Source organism: Lynx canadensis, chromosome D3 (genome assembly GCF_007474595.2).
Source record: "Lynx canadensis isolate LIC74 chromosome D3, mLynCan4.pri.v2, whole genome shotgun sequence".
In the NCBI taxonomy this organism is placed as follows: domain Eukaryota; kingdom Metazoa; phylum Chordata; class Mammalia; order Carnivora; family Felidae; genus Lynx; species Lynx canadensis.
This window is the reverse complement of record NC_044314.2, coordinates 44,311,730-44,332,763: the sequence shown is the minus strand read 5'-3', so window position 1 is coordinate 44,332,763 and position 21,034 is coordinate 44,311,730. Positions and strand designations below refer to the sequence as shown.

The 21,034-nt window shown below is 37.4% G+C and overlaps 1 protein-coding gene across 1 annotated transcript in view; it reads right to left on the bottom strand.

Annotated features, from left to right (window-relative positions):
- CDH2 (cadherin 2) overlaps positions 1 to 21,034 on the bottom strand; it is a 214,340-nt gene that overhangs the window by 47,489 nt on the left and 145,817 nt on the right. The window contains exons 3-7 of the mRNA XM_030336771.1: positions 15,487 to 15,713; positions 13,622 to 13,768; positions 11,738 to 11,893; positions 7,306 to 7,450; positions 4,290 to 4,462 (exon numbers count right to left, since the gene is read on the bottom strand). Coding sequence (XP_030192631.1) covers positions 4,290 to 4,462; positions 7,306 to 7,450; positions 11,738 to 11,893; positions 13,622 to 13,768; positions 15,487 to 15,713 — 848 coding nt within the window. The remainder of the gene's footprint in view (positions 1 to 4,289; positions 4,463 to 7,305; positions 7,451 to 11,737; positions 11,894 to 13,621; positions 13,769 to 15,486; positions 15,714 to 21,034) is intronic.

The following is a 21,034-nucleotide window of genomic DNA, read 5'->3' as shown; positions in this document are numbered from 1 at the left end:
GGAGGCAGATACTAATGGTTCACGGGAGCAGATGTACAAAGCAACTGTAGTAAGAGTACGAAGAAGTGAAGCAAGGGCATCCAAACCAGTCCAGTCCTCAAAGTCTGGAGGGAGGAGTGAATACAAGAGACATTTTGGAGGTAAAATGAGAGGAACCTGAGAACTGAACCTATCAGTGGCTGGATGGAGGGCATGGGAAGGCAAGTAGACCGTGATTTGGGGAGACTGGGGATGTGGCACTGCTCCCATGAAATAGGACCTTGATCAAGAATAGCAGGTTGAAGGAAATGATAGCTTGCTTTGGATGCACTGGGTTAGGGGATGGACTGTTAAGTAATAATGTCATGAGAACTTAGAGGAGAAGTACAGGTTTGTGGCCCTGTTCAACTTCTTAAATGCTAAGCCCCAGTTCCTTCGTCTGTGAAATGGGGCTGATGGCACCATCTGCCTGGTGTGTCTGGAGTATAAAAATTTTGTTTTGAATGTTTATTGTATGCTGACATTGTTCTGAGGGCTTTGATGAGAAAAAAAATAACATTTATTGAGATTGAGTATTAATTATGTGTCAGGCACACTGCTAAGCACTATGCATTATCTTATTCAGTCCTCACAGTAATCCCATAAGGCAGGTGGATTTTTTTTTAAGCCTCATTTTCCAGATAAGGAAACCAAGGCTTAGGGAGGCGAGGAAGTTTGCCCACTGACACCCAGCCATAAGTAGCAGAGACAGGATTTGAACCCAGGTCTCTCGGGAGTCCAGAGTCTGTACCATTAATTGCTCCACTGTATTAGGACCTTCCAAGAAAATGCGAATATGTGCATGACATGGGTGCATCCAGGTAGTGTAGGCAGACAGAAAGCCATACTTCAAGATGAGGAAGAAGTGGGAGCTGAGCATGAATGTGGACTGTCCTTTCGAGGAGTATGGTGCTGAAACAAAGAAGAAGATCTTGGAACGTGAAGGTTCCTTCGGGGTTCCTGTTCAGGGTAAAGAACACATCAGCCTCACAAAATATTGGGAGCAAGAAGGCAGATATATTGTCTATGTAACATAGTCTTTGCAGATCTCAGGGAAGGCAGAGACTACGATGGGTGACCAGGGAGGGGTTGTGGACTGACTCTCAAAGAGTGAGGATTGCCCTGCTATGCAAAGATGGGAAAGGAAATCTGCAGGCAGAGGAACAACGGGAACAGAAGAACACAGAGCTTCAGATTTGTACAAGGAATTGCATGTGGCTGTATGAATGCCGGGGCATCTTTGCTCCTCAGCAGAAAGCAAGGAATCCCAGGAGGTTAGACCCAAAGAAGGCTTTGAGACCAATGTCATGGAGTGTTTGGATTGCCATGTTAAAGGGCTCTGATGTCATCCTATGGGTGATGGAGCGCCATTTTACCCCAGGGGACACACAGCATGTTTATAAAGACACTTGTGGGGTTTGTAGAAAGGAACCTGTAGAGAAGGGAAGACCAAGACAGTGGGACACAGGAGAACATGTTGCTGACAGCACAAGTGAAAACAGGAAGGCTTGGAAAACAAGAAGTAGAATTCTTTCTTTGCCATGAGAAAGGGATGAGGAGGAGTAAAAGTGATAGCGCCCACCCAGTAGACGCGGAGGCTGGATTTACGATGGCGACAGGGGAAAACAATAGCTAATATGAATTGGGCACAGTGCTGCATGCTTTATACCTCATGTTACATAACCCGTACAGCCATCCCATAAGGGAGGTCATAGTATTGGGCCCGTTCACAGATCTGGGGACTGAGGTTTCTGCTTAATACACTGAAGGTCAAATAGCCTACAACGGGCAGTGCCAGGATTTACACCTCCTGAAGCAGAGTGTGAGTCATCAGTAGTCCTACCCAAGAAGGGCACGAGATGGGCCATAAAGAGAAAGGATTGGAGAAAAGAAAATGCCAGGAATAGGCACCACCGAGTGATGCAAAAAGAAGTCAGGGGGAGGTAAAGCACTGAAGCCTGGCAGATGTGGTAGGTACCGCTTTAGGCCTGGAAAACCTGAAGAATGGATATTTTTCTAAACCCACAGATTGAAGTAAAATAAAAAACTGAATCTCAGTAAGCATTTCAATGATTAGGAGTTCAATCGCTTGTAGGTGTCATATATCCTGGGAGAATGACAACTGAAATTACTTTTGACAGAAAGAAAACTGTGAATTCTAATAGAAATAAAAGAATCTCAGGCCTGCACGAGGCCTGAAGAAGTCGCAGTAATTTATCCCTGGCCTCAGGCAGAATTACCATAAACCATCTGAGATAGATACATTTTTTTTCTGTTAAATGACTTTCAGAAATGGAAGGTTTTCCATAATTTTCCCTAGTAACTCATTGTTGTGTTTAATAATTTCACTGTCAAGAAGCTATTGCTCACACATGATTCTATCGTTGCGAATCCATTTCCACATCCATTTCATCAGGGGGTGGTGCATAGCTGCTTCTGTCCACTGCGACATAAATTCAACCACGATGACATAGGACTTCAGGCTTCCATTCTCTAAACTAAACGCGGTCTCTCTGGCTTTTCAATTTGGTTGTTCTGCTTTAGTAAAACTATCTTTAATTCTCGATGCCTCTTTCTTGTCATGAAACAGCCAGGCTGAATGAGGTAAGAATACTGCTGTGTGCACACAAGATGAAGACCCCTTTCTGTATTTCACAATGAAGAGTGTGGATGAAAGAGAAATACTTATGTTGGGGGGATGAGCTATACCTACATAGAATGTGTGCAACTTGGCACTCAAGAGAGAATATTAAAAAATACCCCATGTTCTCATACCAAAATATGCATCCATGCTAAGTTTACTGGCATTTAAGAATGGCACGTCCTACAGTAATGGAAGAGGTGAAAAGACATACGTGTTTCAAATATCACTGAACCAGAAGTACTACTGCAAAAACTAAATTTCAACCGTTTCCAACCCAGAAGATTCCTGGAAAAAGAATCGTTGATACCTGGAAGTTACGTTGGAAGGTGCAACGTAATAGGCATACATCTAACTCCTAAGTAAGGCTCTCAGCTAAGTTCAGTTGTGAATAAAGTAATCTCGATTGTTCGTACTACTTTAGTAAGGTGTTTCTAGCACAATCTTGCATATATAATTAATTGCAATAGCAATGTTTTCTTCGATCCAATTCAAGTGAATGCTACTAAGGCAAATGAAGCATCATAAAAACCAACTCCTAAAATCCTTGTCAATATTATTTATTATGGTAAGTATAATGTTTCCTTTTGACATACATAATCTGAGGTCTCATTACTATAAAAGCTGGCTCAGCCAGAAATCTACAAAGCACAAATGTCTATGTGTTAGCACTTTGATAATTCTTCAAACAATGACTACTGATGGTCAATAATGACCTTGAGAATCTCTTAAGAAAATGGGCAGAACAGAATAAGGAGTGTAAAAGATTCATTAGGGGCAGAGTTTTCAGGAAAGGATATAAGTGGGGCTTAAACTGAAGATGAAGAACTGGAAGGTTCCAAATCAAGAAAAAAGGTGCAAGGCATTCCTGGTGGAAGGAATCACATGAACAAAAAACTCTGAGGTGTGTAAGAGGACAGTGGGTTGAGGTCTGTCACAGTGAGATGAACATTTGGAATTAACCGAAATACCCATTCCCTCTCAGACTGTGACACTACATGGTATTTCACTGCTGTCAACATTTTATGCCTTTCCAACAAAAATTATGCCAGAAGTCTGTTTTTCTCCATTTACAACTTTAAAGCCTTGTCAGTGGAATTAATGTCATTGCTAGTCTTCAAACCTGCTCAGTAAGTTAATCATAAAGTTAAGGGGCAAGTTTTAATAAAGGGGATAATCTCCTTTAACAAAACCAGTCTATCCACAGAGACTACAAACACTCCACCACACACATATTATGTGTAGCCTCTCAAAAATATTAATGTTAAAATTTATCCTAAATTAATGCACACATTATTTGGGCATGATTCTTAATTTAATTCTTCACAAAAACCTTTGAATGTGAGGGAAAACTGAGAAAATGCCAAGAATTAAAAAAAAGTTAAATACAGATGCATCTAATTAACTTAGTTGATTACACACTATTTATTATATGGACTAACAATGACTTATCCCGTATGCATACATAATTTAACTAATGTGAAGTTCGGCAGAAAATAGCACAAGAGTTCTTTAAAAAAACTGACGTCGCATAATACTGTGGATTTGTTATTACCTGGAGATAAACTGCATGTGATACCGCGTACCTTTATGATTAAAAACAAATTCATATAGTTTTTGGTTGGCTTACTTCTCTATCAAGTCCAGCTGCCACGGTGATAATATCACCAGTCTCATTGTTGATTGTAAACATGTTGGGCGAAGGGGTGCTTGGAGCCTGGGACAGGATTCTGTACCTCAACATCCCGTTTAGGGCGTTTGGATCATCAGCATCAATAGCAGTGACTGTCATCACGTATGTCCCTAGACACAGTATACATGGAAAATGAATGGTCACCCTTCACTTCGGTCTCCTAAATAGATATACCTCAAAGGTATATTTGCTTTTTTGATCAATCTTCATTTTACTTCTTCAAAACAAACATTTAATCATTTAGACTTGATTAAAAATGCTACCCATAAGAACAGTACTCACTTTAAAAAATATAAAACATGGTTTAAATTCTTGAAAGGAAAACTATTAAAAATGTATACATTTATAAAGATTCATTTTTTCCATAACTTAGAAGACAAGTTCACTCTACGACTCAAAGAAAGGATCACTTCAGACCTTTATTCATATAAAGTGCAAACAATAATACAGAATGCAACATATTTTATGACCACTGATACCTTTTCCTATGTCATATTTTCTTCTGCTATACAGTAACATCAGAAATGACACACTGAGCATGATTCTCCTCAATGCCTAAGTCACTTTCTGAAAGTAAGCTGTGTGCACAACGAGGCACACTCCATTTACTCAGGTCATAAGGAATCATTCCATGCGTTACTGTTTTGGTACATTGAATAGGGGTTTGGCATTGTGGTTCGTTATTTCCTAGGAGATTACAAGAGCACTGTAACAAACTCAGGGACTTCAACTATTAGATATTTTGGAAAGGAAATCTACAAAGCATCAGAACCAAATAAGTTCAAACTAGCTACACAAATTGTGTAATTTAGAAGCAGAGAGCAAAGTAGTTACTATTTAGGAAGGTCTGTTCTGTGGGAAATTTAGAAGAACTGGAGTAAAAAATTTTCCATCTCTAACTTACCTTCTTCACCAGTGCTCTAAGCCCAGTTCTGCTTTAGAACCTCTCCCTGGTATAGTTTTGCCCCAGAATTCACAAAGTCTTGACCACATTATTCAAATCTCATTTCAGAGTTTGCTCCTCTAAGCAAGACGCTCTTATTATGTGCCATCTCTACACGCTTATTATTTAAAAAAAAAAAAACTTCATTGCATATTTCCTTGCTTCCTTTTATTCTTCTCCCCTACCAGAATGTAAGCTCCAGTAGGGTCGGAGCTGTTACCCACAGGGCTGGAACAGTGCCCAGCACACAGCACAGACCCTATAAACATTTGTTCAATGAACAAATGAATGGTTAAAAAAAATATGTTCCCAGATGTTGAGCCAAAATACTGATTATAATGCAGTTTAACTCAAGATTCTTACAGAACAACCACAAGAAATATATGCATGAAGTGTCTTTACTTCTCATGAAGATTGAGTCTTTTATTTGGGGGGGGGGGCTTTAATGGAAATTCATGATGAAATGCATAATAAATATATCTTTAATGGTTTACTTTTTTTTTTTTTAATTTTTTTTTTTCAACGTTTATTTATTTTTGGGACAGAGAGAGACAGAGCATGAACAGGGGAGGGTCAGAGAGAGAGGGAGACACAGAATCGGAAACAGGCTCCAGGCTCTGAGCCATCAGCCCAGAGCCTGACGCGGGGCTCGAACTCACGGACCGCGAGATCGTGACCTGGCTGAAGTCGGACGCTTAACCGACTGCGCCACCCAGGCGCCCCTTTAATGGTTTACTTTTGACAATTTTTGTGAAGCAGTACTTTTTAATAGTTAGAAATAACAGAGGAAAAAAATAAATGATTAAACCAAAAAAAAATTTTCCCCATGTTAAAAAAAATTTATCTCTAGAATATGTGGATAAGACTTGTGTAAGGATACGTTTAATATTCTTTGATTTTATAGTATTTTAAAATACCAAAGAAAGCTACTCCAGAATGTGACTCAGAAGGAGCCACAGATGGTTGAACTTCCCGCACAGTCCTGTCCTCCCCTGTGGCTCCCCTCACCCCCACCTCTTCTTCCTTTCTGAGGATACAGACAAGCGCATTTGGATCGAGAAAAAAATGCCAGTTAAAGCATATTCGGTTATACGCATATCGGACATATGCATGAGATTTACCGGTATAAATTGATATAGATGGCAAGGATAATACGTAGCACAATTTTAAATATTGAGGCTTTTTTTAATACAAAATCAAAATAATAATAATAATAATAATAATAATAATATAGCTAATGAAGTCCCTCTAAACACCAAATCACTCAGGAAGGTTGGAGAAACCCTCTCTCCTTTTCCCATCTCTCTCTGAACGGATTTTCATGTCCACTAGTTTTTCAAACTAAACTGGCCCCCCCTAGGCTTGCTCTTCTGAAGTCTACAGTGTTTTCAGTACAAGAATCGAAAATCTTAGTCAAACACCACTTCACAATGGCGAGAAGCTTTGGCAATCGCTGCTTCTAGGCTAGGACACTTTCCATGACACTAAGCTGAAAAGCGCAGGCTGCAGAAGACATTCGGGTCATGCACAAGTAAATAACCAGTGTGTCCACAGGGCAGCGATCACAGCTGCCTCCAGCCCCCTTTCCGCTTTTGGCTTTACCTCACTGCCTGGTCCCAGGAATACCAACTACCTTTCAGACTCTCTTACTGCGTTTCACGTGCTGCTCCGACTAATATGATAAAATCTGTACTTTATGAATGGAAAGCCACTGGTATTCCAGTGCTCACTTTTTCCTGCCCTGACTTTATGAACCACAGCCAAATGAAAGAACCCATAGATCCTATACTATAGAACCAAAAATACTGTAGTGTGTACTTTTTCAAAGGTGGGAAGCGTTTTCTCTCTTCAGTGGGTTTTTTCCTAAGTTACCTTCTTTTTTCCCTAAAATCATTTTGCATGAAAGAAAATAACACTAAAAAGGCTCACATGATTTCTCCTTTTGCTTATACCCCAGTGCTGTATTACACTGCATTTCCTGAATCTCTGAGTTATGATTTTCAAACTTACCGGGCTTGGACCCCTCAGGAACTGTCCCATTCCAAACCTGGTGTAAGAACTCTGGTCTGTTATCGTTCATATCAATAACATTGATGACAATGTCAATGGGGTTCTCCACTTGGTTCCCGTTAATATCCACTGCGTGTGCCCTCAACTGCAAAAGTAATTAGAAGACAAAACTATTTAACAGGTTTATGTCTTGAGTGAGAAGAAAAACAGACAATGACTGCACTACCAAAATAGCAAGGATGAACCAAGAAAGTGAAAAAAAAGCTACTCTCCCCGTCAAAATTTAAGTTAGCCAAACTTCATATGATTAGGATAGATATAGTAGTAAAAAGCCAGCAAATGCTGTCTACTAGGCATTGTGCTCAGAGTCGTATGGATTTTAACTCATTTAATCCATATATGAAAGAGTAAGGCAGAAATGATAAGTACTCGAAGGTGAAGAAATTGAGCTTCAGAAAAAGCCAGTCCTGTCCAGTTCCCAAATCCTTTTGCTAAATCCATACATAGGAGTCCGGGTAATTAACAATGTACTGGCACAGAGTAGTCGTAAAGATTAAGAGAACAGAACATAACTTAGAAAGAATTAGGTGCGTGTAGGGAATTTTGACACTGGGTGTTTTTGTTTGTTTTTTTTAATTGTAAAGTCACTCATAAACATTAAAAGTGCCTGCGTATTATATAAGACCGTTGTTCCTCTCCCAAGCCCGAGTTCTCAGTTTTACAGGTATTCTAAATATTTCATTTCTTTTTCTCTTTAAATAAATAGAGTCACTTGGCTACTCTTGGCAGAATATCCTCAAAATCTTTTAATCCAGCACATAGAGATCCATTGCATTCTTTGCAATAGCTGTGTAGTGCTCCATTGAATTGTTTCTTTTTAACTGGAATGCTTCTGTGGTTTTCCTGGTGATGTTGCCTGTTGGTTTCTGTTGGGTAGGCTTCAAGTTAAAGACGCATCAACATATCCCCCTTTTCTTCATTTAGAAGTTATTTAATACATGAAACAATGCAAATTTTATTATTGCCTTTCAACACCAATAAAAATAATCCTTTTTTCCTTCACTTATTTAATATATTACATTAATAGAGTCTTAATACTGAAACATTCTTGCAATTCTATAATTGAGTCTATTTTTTTTTTTATGAGTATCTCTTAATTATGTGGTGGCAGTAAGAATCTGCAGAGGAAGAATTTGCCCCAAAACTGACCTGAAAATATTTATTTCCTGGTCTTACCCACAGGAGTTCAAATAATGAGAATTCATTCAGGAAGAATTATTTCGAAGTTTTGTATTGATATTATTTATATTCATAAATTTGAGACTAGTCTAATTAGAGACTGGTCTATTGTGTGCTATCTTTATCAAGTTTCTGTATTAATGAGATTTTGTTTTTATGGAAGGTTTGAAAGTTTGACTCCTTTCTTAAACCTTTAGACCAATATAAAAAGCGTCAGCATTATATGTTCCTTAAGGATTTTATTTATTTATTTTTTATTTATTTTTTCTTTAAGGATTTTAAAAGAACTGGTTGATGAAACAATCAAGGCCTTTGGAAGAAGGGAGTGTTGAGTAATATTCAAGGCAGAAAACACTGTTGTTTAATTTTTTTAAATTTTTGCACCCAATGTGGGGCTCAAACTTATGACCCTGAGATCAAGAGTTACACGCTCCACTGACTGAGCCAGGCAGGTGCCCCTTGAAAACATTTTAAATTTCTCATACACTTATTCACATGTTTAGATCAGGGGGAGTCCTGCTCTACTACATACGAATATTTTAATAATTTTCAAAACTTCAATCATTTAAAAAGTTTTTACAAGTGCAGGGGCACCTGGGTGGCTCAGTCAGTTAAGCATCCAACTTCAGCTCAGGTCATGATCTCACTGTTTGTGGGTTCGAGACTTGCGATGGGCTCTGTGCTGACAGCTCAGAGCCTGGAGCCTGCTTTGGATTCTGTGTCTCCCTCTCTCTCTGCCCCTCCCCTACTCCCGCTCTGTGTCTCTCAAAAATAAACATTAAAAAAATTTAAAAAGTTTTTAGTGCAAAAATTCAACAAATATGTTACTATGCAAAGTAAGAATCTAGAAACAAACACATACATACGTGGAATAAAAAGTTTTGAAAGACTAAGTGTAGATGATAAATTCCTGGGAATACTAATTCAATACATGGGACAATTGACTATAAAGGAAAAACAAAGTGGTTCTATATATACCTCTCTCCTTTTAGTAAAATAAACCCGACAGAGGTTAAAAATATAGAGGCTAAATACATACATACATACATACAAAAAAGAAAATTGGGTAGATTAGCATCTTGGGGTAGAGAAGGTTTTTAACAACCATCTGTAAAACCAGATTGTATGATAAAATTGAAAAACACAATTTTGCAATGCAAGAACTATGAACTATAGTAGGGTAAAAATTATTAACAAAGCTTAAGAACAAACAACAAAAGGGGAAAATATGTGACAAATTAAATATTAATATCCCTTACTGTTAAGAGGTTCCTAACAGTAAAAAAAAAAAAAAAGAAAGAAAAAAAAAAAGGTAAACAATCCAAAAGAAAATTCAACACAGGAGTAGGGAATTCACTACGATTAGATATTCAACTTAGGCAACTTAAAGCATTAAGATCTTTTTTTTTTTCAAATAATATTGAATAAATAAATGCCTAGAATTGATAATGGTATGGAGAAAGTATATCTCCTATATAATGGGTAGGTACTGCAACATAATATGACCATTCTAGAGAACAATTTCACAATATTTATCAGAATAATTCCAATTTCAGGAATTTATTCCAAGGATATAATGGGAAAATGTACAGACAAGTGTTCATTGCCACATTACTTGTAGTTACAAAATAGAATAAAATAAACCAAATTGCCTAAATATCTACCAATAGGCAATTAGTTAAAATTACATTACATTCATTCAACAAAATAATATAAAGCAATCAAAAATGATGACATAAATAGATAATTATTTATTGACATGGAAAGATGCTAAATCTTAGGATTGCTGAGTGACAAAAGCGGGTTTCTGAGAATGATGCCAATTTCAACGAAATACATTTATGAATCTATGCAAAAAAAAAATCTTGCAGCATATCACCAAAGTGTTAAAAAAAAAAAAAGAAAAAGGTTGGTTCCACGTACTGAGATTACAAATCATTTTTACTTTCTTATTAATACTGCATTATTTTTTTTTAAATTTTTTTTTTCAACGTTTATTTATTTTTGGGACAGAGAGAGACAGAGCATGAACGGGGGAGGGGCAGAGAGAGAGGGAGACACAGAATCGGAAAGAGGCTCCAGGCTCTGAGCCATCAGCCCAGAGCCCGACGCGGGGCTCGAACTCACGGACCGCGAGATCTTGACCTGGCTGAAGTCGGACGCTTAACCGACTGCGCCACCCAGGCGCCCCAATACTGCATTATTTTAAAAGTTTTTATAATGTGCATATATTGTCTAAAAATGATAATTTCATTAAAAGTTTTAGTTATTCATGCAGAAATTGGAGAAGTAATAAAGACCAACTTAGTTTTCTATATTAAAGTCATGAAAAAATATTTGAAATCTTGTTCTAGGAAATGTGCAAGCATGGCTAAAAAAAAAAGAAATGAAAAATGCCTTGTGGAATTTATATTAATATTAGGCAATTCTTGAGTTTAAAAATACTCACTACAATTAATATTTAAAATGATTAAAAATCAGTTTCAAATATATACATATACTATATTTAAAAATATGACCATATAATTGTATACAAAAAGTTGTGATAACCCAGTAAGAAAATGAATAAAACAGAAAAATAAAGAACATAAAAACAAACGTAAGACATATAAGATAGGGGCACCTGGGTGGCTCAGTTGGTTAAGCATTCAACTCTTGGTAATGGCTCAGGTCATGATCTCATAGTTCATGAGATCAAGCCCCACATCAGACTCCTTGCTGACAGCGTGGAGCCTGCTTGGGATTCTCTCTCTCTGCCCCTCCTCCACTTGCACACACTCTCTCTTTCCCTCTCTCTCAAAAATAAATAAATAAATACTTAAAAAAAGTACAGTCTATACATTTAATGGAATATTGTGCAGTCACTAAAAGTGATCTCCATATAATTTACACGCAACAATTTTGACTTCCTTCACGTGAATTTGTTCTTGTAAGTCCTTAGCCACACCGACTTGTAAAGGGTAATGATATTTTATGCCATTTTACTTTCTTCTTTGCACTGTTCTTTACCATGGTACACATCAAATCTATAAAACAATAATTATTACAACAAATTGAAAAGGCTACAAAGCACATTTCTGGTATGCGAACTCTCAGCACCAAAGCATGAAGACCAATAGAAGAGGCAAATGTTACAGTCTACACAGTCAGAAGAGTATTAGTACAACAGATCATCAGCTGGCTGATATCTTACATGAAACCGGGCTATCAGCTCACGGTCCAGAGGCTTGGTTACTGACAGCTGGCCTGAGATGGGGTTGATAATGAAGATACCAGTCGGAGGCTGGTCAGCTCCTGGCCCCGTCACGCTATACCGTAGTGAAAGGTTTTTATCTCTATCGGACCTGATCTGAGGATCAAGAAGACAATCATATTAAATGAGAGACTAAATGAGCTCATTATCAGAGACAGGGCCTGTCATACCTTATGCCCTTTTTCAGTTACAAATTTACAGCATCTCTTCCCAGAAAACCAGTCCTGTCTCTCTCACCCTTGCTTCTTGGTGACAAGCTTCAAAAAGAGATGTCACCTATCACCAGGAAGACTGAGGGCAACATTCACATCTAAAAGAACACTCGCTTAGGAACAGCGCAAGAAGTCCAAATTAAGGAGTGTCAGTGTTTGAACTGAATCATATTCTATCCAGGGAGCTTGTAGGTGAGAATAGTTAACACAGGAACAGGCGTCCAATTTAATTAAAGTAAAACTTGTTTACCTTTTTGTATCAGTTAGGAGAAGAAAGAACTGTGTTAGGCCACAGTATGAAACAGCCTTATGTGAGAACTCTGATATGGTTGAGTTTAGGAGTCAGATTTCTGCACTTGTATTATACTGACATTATTCACTGCAACCAAAGCTTTCCAAGTCATTTTAAGGTGGTACCTATTACTCAAAATTCTTTGTTAAATACCAAAACATACAAGAAAGGATTTTAAAATGCGTTTTTATACTCTCAAAAATTATACCCACTATAGGCCCACTGCTTTCTCCTCCAAATATAACAGTTCTCAGGAAAAATAAGTTTATAGGTGAGCAGTCACAGGAACAGGCTATATAGAAAGGGAGTATGACGAATAGCACAGACAAGGGTCAACTGGCAATACCTTGGCAGGTGATAATAACAGATCTTTATGTATTAGGTAAATATACTTAACCCAATAGCAGAATCCAGTTTATTAATTTTCTTGTGAAGACAAAATTCTCTCTCAACTCATTGTACATTAAAGTAGAAAAATAAAAAAAAAAACACCTTTATTTGGGGGCTATGTTGTTCATTGTTAAATCAAATTATAATGTGCATTAAAATAAAATATGCAATACAAATAAATGACTTATTAAAAGTGCAACTTTCAGTAAGTAGGTATAGGAACGCTAAATTAATCACACACAAATGTACATTCTAATAAATCGATATACAATAACTCTGTTCTTTTCCTCTTGCAATAAATAGTGGGTTGCTAATTTTACTAAACATGTATGAATATCTGTGATTTCTTTTTCTCTACATCTGATGGTACGCATTTAGAGTAACCGGAAAAAAATTACTTCTCAGATTTATAAAAGCTTATGTTTTTGCACAGCCCCAGGGATTCTGTTAATGGTATCAGAGGTCATTTTCTTTTTTCTTTAAAGAACTCTCAAATGCACTCAGTGCTGGCATTTTTAGCAATGATTGTCCCTTTATTTCTTCTTTGGCTCAAAAGCTATCTATAGAGGGCAAAGATCATCATGGAGAGCATGGCTTTCAGACACGGGAGCGAAGATGTGTATGTGTGTTGTGAGAAAGGGTATGGTACGGGTGTGGATACATGTTGGAGTTAGGGCTTATATATTCACACATTCAACAAACTCCATCGTCCATGGTGTATGGGACCCACAGAGAGCTAGCTCTAACTATAAATAATCTGAGGTAATTAAAAAAAAGAGGCTTTCTGCAACACTATAGACATTTCATCTACACACAAACATATAGTTTTAATACATGTTGTTAACTCTATCTTGTGATAAAACAGACAAAAACATTTCTAACGTATACTTGACCCATGCCACGGAGACAATTAAAATTGTGCCAGCCTACCCTGACAAGCTCTTGAGGAAAAGGTCCTCTGGAATTTTCTGGCAAGTTGATTGGAGGGATAACCCAGTCTCTCTTCTGCCTTTGTAGGTGGCCATTGTGCTTAGTCGCTTGTCTTGGGAATACTATTTCTTCAATTTCTTGTGATTCCTTTCCATTAAAATACAACAAGACATTGCTGAGTACTAGGAAAAACATTTTCTGAAAGGACAGCAATATCAATGGATACCTGACAGTGAAGGGTTCACTGTCAGGAACAAGAAAATATGCCTGGAGGCCCTCTCGTCATCCCTCTATTAAAATAATAGAAAACACCATAAAATTTAGGGGCTACCATGACGATTGAAGAATTGAATTCCAAACAATTTATTATGTAGCACAGCTGTGTAAACTATTTGCAGTTTCTATAAACCATCTTAGATAGGAGTTAATATTGAGCACAATTTAATAGTACCCTTTTATATATCTCTCATTAGTTTAAACCACAGTTCAGGTAATGTGCTACTGTACATTAAATTTAGATCTTGATGTGCTAAAATATAATTTGAATTCCAGGAGAAGTTTAATACATACTGCTAAGGCATGTCTCAAATATTTATGACCCTATTAAATCCCACAGAATTAATGCTGTAATTATTCTAAACCTATGTCAGCCATGATGGATGCTGTAGATGACCCACTTTGCACATTGGGTATTAATCTCTGCTGGATGTCAACATTTTCTTCTGTTTTCCCTTATATCTGTAGACACTTTAGCCATTAGCCCTTGCTGCTTCAGTGCAAATATCCACGCCAGTTTGCTGGACCACAGCGAATCATCAACAACAAAAGCGTTTTTTCACTCAATTAGTTACCAGCTTCTCACTCTGTATTCCCCAAATGACATGATTCCCCTTAACAGTTAAGAGATTAATAAACTACATCTCATATAATGAAAGTCGAGCATTGGTGCAAGAGAAAAATGCTATCTTTTCCACTGATATACTTATTCCTATTTGATTATGGGTGTGTATAAGACATTTACAATTAAACAGCAGAAGTGAATGTGTGTATTCCTATCTCCCAAAGTACAATAAATATACAAAATGTAATAGTTATACCTCATGAAATTATGGACTTCAAAATAGATGACTGTGGTGCCCCCTCATTTGTTTCAAATTAACTCAACGCGAACTAGAATATTCAGAAACTAATAATGTTATCATAGCTTTACTGAAGAAGTTATTGTGTCTTACTAAAATTCCTAATATAGTGACTTATACAAAACAAGTGCTCAATAAATGTCTGCTGCATTTAATCCAACTGTACTTTTGTTGGAAGTGTATCTATTTATTTTATCTTGGCTTATAGCAGCTTCCACCAGAGGGAGTATATCATTCCTAAAAGTTATGTCCGTAGTTTAAATAATTCATACTCCCCAATTTGATTATTCAGGGGCAAGACAAAAACCCAATATTCCTAGCTAGAAATGCTTTCTATTGCTACTGTACTGTGTATCTGTACTTCCCACTTAATACACTTGACTGGTGACATCTTGCCAAGAACTGTTTATTTTCTGGTTATATTTAACAGCTTGTAAAGCTTCTGAGAAATTTAAAGCAAACAACTACTTCTAATTTTAAATTAAGTTCTAAATCTCAAAGTATAAACAACCCTTTCAAACACAGTTTGAGATAGCTTAAATATACATTTAATCTAAGTATCTTGTAAGATTAAAAAAAAACCCACAAAATACTATTGAAGTGACTGAAGTTGATGAAAATTCAAACACTGGCCAAGGTGACGTATAAAGCAAGGTACATATTTAGTTCCAACTGAATAAACCAGATTTTTGAACATGGCTCCGAAGCCATATTTGGATACTCCACCTTCACTGCATCCTCAGGTAAGGTTGGCTTGAGGCTCAATTTTACTGCTACTTGCCACTTTTCCTGAGTCTCTTTGTCTTGGGCATAAATCAGGAACTTCGCATGCTCGGAGGAGAGGGGAAAGCTTCTCACGGCATACACCATGCCGTCTTCATCCACCTTAAAATCTGCTGGCTCACTGCTTTCATACTGTACTTTCCTTTTCCCATTGCAGTTGCTGAATTTTACTGTAAAAGATAATAAATATGTAAGTCTAGCGATAATACAAAGGCAGAAACACCTAACATCTAACTAAGTCCATGAACCGCTTAGGTTTTAGTAGGTATAAAACACAAAAGTTTTATTTTTACATTATTAAAGGAATTCTCATACTATAGAATATCAGATTGTGGGGCTGAGTTGTACCCCAGAATCTCCTTGTTCCAAAGCCTTCCCCCACCCTTCACATTCCCCAGGAGCTTGGGCCTTTGGCTATAGCTGCTTTCTCCCCCCATGCCTCTCAATGACATTATCTGCTACTCCCTAACAAACTCCTACTCATCCTTCAGCACCCAGCTCCAGAGTCACTGAAAGTGGCACAATCTCTTGTTCTCAGTCTTCATGTAGTAATCTGAACTCTATTATCACAGTTTTTTTAAAGTTTATCTATTTTTTTGGGGGGGGGGAGGGGTAGAGAGAAAGAGGGAGACACAGAATCCGAAGCAGGCTCCAGGCTCTGAGCTGTCAGCACAGAGACTGTCACGGGGCTCGAACCCACGAACTGCGAGATCATGACCTGAGCCAAAGTTGGACGCTTAACTGACTGAGCCACCCAGATGCCCCTCTACTGTCACAGTTTTATAGCTAGGCCTGACACTCACTGTGAGAGGTACTTCAGGACAAATTTTCTTAGTTATCTTGTATACCTTGCACATTTCCTGGCACTTAGTCTTCATATATAATTTTTGAAGAAATTCTTAAAGGAAGAAAGCAATTACTCTGATTAATGTTGAATGCTCACTTTGCTCTAAAATTACAAGACCTCAGTAGTAATTAAAAGGGGAATAATTTGCAATTTCTAGTCGTCATGGTGCTTAGAATAGTTCTATGAAGCAGTAACAATTTATAAATTTTCAAACAAACAAAAATAAAGATATATCTCAAAATAAATTTTACCTAAAAATACTTATGGCTTAAGAATAAAAAATCAAAAAGATTTTAGTAACTTATCTTTATCTTTAATGCTTTAAAATTGAAAAAAAAATGAATGCTTTCTTAAAAGCAAGGTTAATCAGCTTATGTCTCATTGGATACCAACACAGAAGTTATACCACATACTTAGAAATGTAGAACTATACATATTCAAGCCAAAATAAAATTATAAAATAATAAAAAAATATTCTCTAAGGAAGATCATTTCTTTTGAACTTCTTAAATCATTCTTTATGAGGAAAAGTTCTATGGGAATAGCATGAAGGGATCAAAGAAAAAGCGTTTTTTAAATTTCTGTAAACATACAATGTTAGATCTTAAACACAATTACATAGGATACATTTTAGAAAGCAATTAATAGGTACACATTACAGGTGTCTAGGTGGCTCAGTTGGGTAAGCATCTGTCTTCAGCTCAGGTCATGATCTTAGGTCTGTGAATTTGAGCCCTTGCATCGGGCTGTCTGCTCTCAGCACAGAGCCTGCTTCGGATCCCCTGTCCCCCCTCTCTCTGCTCTTCTCCCACTTGCACTCTCTCACTGTCTCTCTCAAAATAAATAAATAAACTTAAAAAAATTCGTACACATTGCAAAATATAATCATATACTACTTTTTGCATTTTTAAGTATCTAAGTAAATTTTTCCAAACTCCCACTCCATATGTATATATTGATGAGTTCTTTTGTTTCCATTAATATAAATTCGCTGAGATGTGCACAAGATCACAGCCCCAAAACATGCATGCTTATTTCCCTTAGTAACCATAAAATCCTTGATAACAGAAATAAAATACTTTAACTAGTGAATATATTATTTCCCACATAGCCCCAAATATATCATCCTTCATTTTACAAACATCTGAAAATGAAAATAAAAGTTGTATCTCCTGCTAAATTATGCTAAACCCAAATATTTGTCTTTGGAGTAGAAGTATCCCAAAAGATACTTATTATCCTATCTTACTTGCCATGTGATTTAAAAGTGAAAAACAGGATCTCTTCTACAGAGCAGTGCCATCGACTGCTAATCTTTTATTAAAGACAAAATGAAAAGTAAAATTGTTTGGAGGAATCCTGCTGAGATACCGAAACGAAAGACTTTTATCATCTTTCTGTATAAAAGTACCTTTTTATATCAAAAAAGGCATTTGTGAACTTAAAAACACAGAGTCTTGATCAGATCTTCGGCACTTTTTTGGTTCATTTTTACCACTCTAGCGTGGATCCTCATCACTTCACACCTGGATTTTTGTATCTGCCTCCTAGAGGTTTTCTTCGTGTTCCAGGTCATTGAGCATCTACTCTTAGACTAAACCTCTGTTGCTCAGTCATGTGTCCTCCCCATTTAATATCTGTAGTATTATATGTACGCTTTCATCATATAATGCTCTTCTCACTCTTGGTGTCTTTAGTGTTTCATGCATTACTTTCTAAGACATATTCTGCCCAATCAGATTTCTCAGTCATTCCCCCCCTCACTGCAACCCACACCCCATGCTCACTATCTTTTCTAGAAAGCTCCTCCACCCCCATTCTCCATGCCACAGCTCCAGAGCCAGGCCATCACTTGGGGTTAATGGGTCTACTAGATGACCTTTCAAAGATGGCAGCCGATGCCCTCATTTGGGAAGGCTTCACATTTTGAATTTTAATTTAATTTTAACTTTTATTTGTTTTTACATTTTGTGTCCATGGAAGCACATATGAGCACTTTATTTTTATTAGAATGGTGATTATAATAAATAATGTCTAGTTATTAATGGTTTCATGTGACTACATCTTCTCTCTGTAAGTAGACTGTAAACTCATTTTGGCTTCCTGGCAATGAGTCTAGGTTCTTTTGTTTCCTGGGACACCTAGCAGTGACAGAGACTGTATAAATGCTCATTTAATATTCACAGGCCAGTTGTATAGATGAATATCTTACAACTTTTCAAAACACTCGAAAATAGAAGTAGGTCCAGCCTGCTATAGCAACAGCATTCTGCAACAACAACAAAAAAAAACCTAGGGACTTTAAATAATTGGACTGTGTACTTAGGTTGCTGGGAGTGAAAGAAAATGAATTAATATTTGTTGTATGCCAGGCACTGAACAAGATACTGACGATTAGGTTAGCTATTTCAGCCTTAGCAAGAACCTCCTGAAGTGGGAATTGTTATTTCTGTTCAACAAATGGAGACAGAAAATTCAGAGAGGCATCTGTGCCCATGGGTGTCTGACTCCTAGTGATTCTTCTACAAAAGCACAAAGGAATCTAACTAAATTCATGACGCGTAAGTTATTGAAACCTAAAGCTTTAGTAAACAATAAAAGTGGAGAAATGACAAAGAGGCTTAACGAATGCTCATGAAGAGAATAATGTCACATCTGGATCTCCAAATGTACCAAAGTAACCAGTATTATTAAAAAGAAGTCCTTAAGTTGGAGTGGACCCTACGTATCCCATATAGGGGAGTAGCTGGAGCCCCTGAAGGTGGGCTGCAAGTGTGAGGCAGGCAGAAGAGGAAAATTCATGCTCACTGTTACAATGACGGAGTCTTCTGTTAAATAGGTACTCAGCTATTACCCGGCAATCGAAAAGAATGACATCTTGCTATTCACAACTATGTGGATGGAACTAGAGGGTATTATGCTAAGCAAAATTAGTCAGAGAAAAACAAATATCATATGACGTCACTCATATGAGGACTTTAAGAGACAAAACAGATGAACATAAGGGAAAGGAAGCAAAAATAATATAAAAACAGAGAGAGAGAGAGAGAGAGAGAGAGAAACCATAAAAGACTCTTAAATATGAAGAACAAACAGAAGGTTTCTGGAGGGGTTGTGGGGGGGGTTGCTAAATGGGTAAGGGGCATTAAGGAATCTATTCCTGAAATCATTGTTGCACTATATGCTAACTACATTGGATTGTAAATTAAAAAAATAAATTAAATTAAAAAAAATAGGTACTCAGCTACCTATTTGGATTCAGTGTCAGAATGATGCAGGGAAGGGAAAGAAGGCCTTTAAAGAAAAATGCATTGGCAAAGAAAGGGAAAATGTGCCTTTTCCTATAAAGGGTCACTGCATATCCTATGAATGAGAAGTGGCTGACCTCAGAGAATCTGACACTGGGGAACACACTTTGAAGGAAGCTGCGTAAAGGCGAGTTATTTAAAGTCAATTAGTTTTCTATCACCCCTGCTCCTAGCCTATAACGAATGTGAATTGGTTTAATAAATCTGTTATTAGATTCTTCTGGGTTTTAAAAACAAGTGTTAATTTGCATTTGCTCAAATACTAAACTAAGCAACATTTTTGGGGGAATTGTTCAGGTTTAAAGAAATGTTTTTCATTACATAATTTCCTTTGTGCATTCAACCATTAGAATCAACACCTTAACTGAAAATAAGTTCATTGCCAACTGAAAAAATTCTCTGTGAAATATTAGTCCTGACTTCATCCTGTGGTTTTGAGTTAATGAATGAGGAGTGCCTAGTACACGGTGACATGCTTCATCAATGATAACCACATTTCACTGTTTTCAAGTCACACGAATTAAAAGGCTTACCAATTTCAATGGATGTTATGAACTAAACTGTGTTCCCCAAAATTCATATGTTGAAGCACTAACTCCCAGTACCTTAGAATATGACTATAATTGGAGGCACTGGTCTTTAAAGTGGTAATTAAGACTTAAGGGGCAATTGGGTGGCTTACTTGGTTAAGTGTCCAACTCTTGATTTTGGCTCAGGTCACGATCCCAGGGTCTTGAGATTGAGTCCCGCAACAGGCTCCATGGTGAGTGTGGAGCCTGCTTGGGATTCTCTCTCCCCCTTCCCCCCCCCCCACTCTCTCTCTCTCTCTCTCTGCCCCTTCCCTGCTTGCACTGCCAAAATTAATAAATAAAAATTTAAAAAAAGATTTAAAAAGCCATCCAATATGACTAATGTCCCTATAAGAAAAGGAAATTTGGACATAGACACGAGGGAGGACAGACCACGTGAGGACACAGCAAGAAGGTGGCCATGTGCAAGCAGAGAAAGGTCCTAAGAAAAATCAAACCTGCTGTCACCTTGGTTTTGGACTTAAATTTCAGAATTCTGAGAAAATAAATTTCTGTTGTTTAAACCATGCAGTGTGTGGTCTAATACAATGGGTAATGCACAGATTCCATTTAAAAAAAATTAATGTTTTTATTTCTTTTTGAGGGACAGAGTGTGAGCGGAGGAGGGGCAGAGAGAGAGAGAGAGACATACACAGACTCTGAAGCAGGCTCCAGGCTCTGAGCTGTCAGCACAGAGCCCAACACGGGGCTCGAACTCATGAACTGTGACATCATGACCTGAGCTGAAGTCAGACGCTCAACCAACT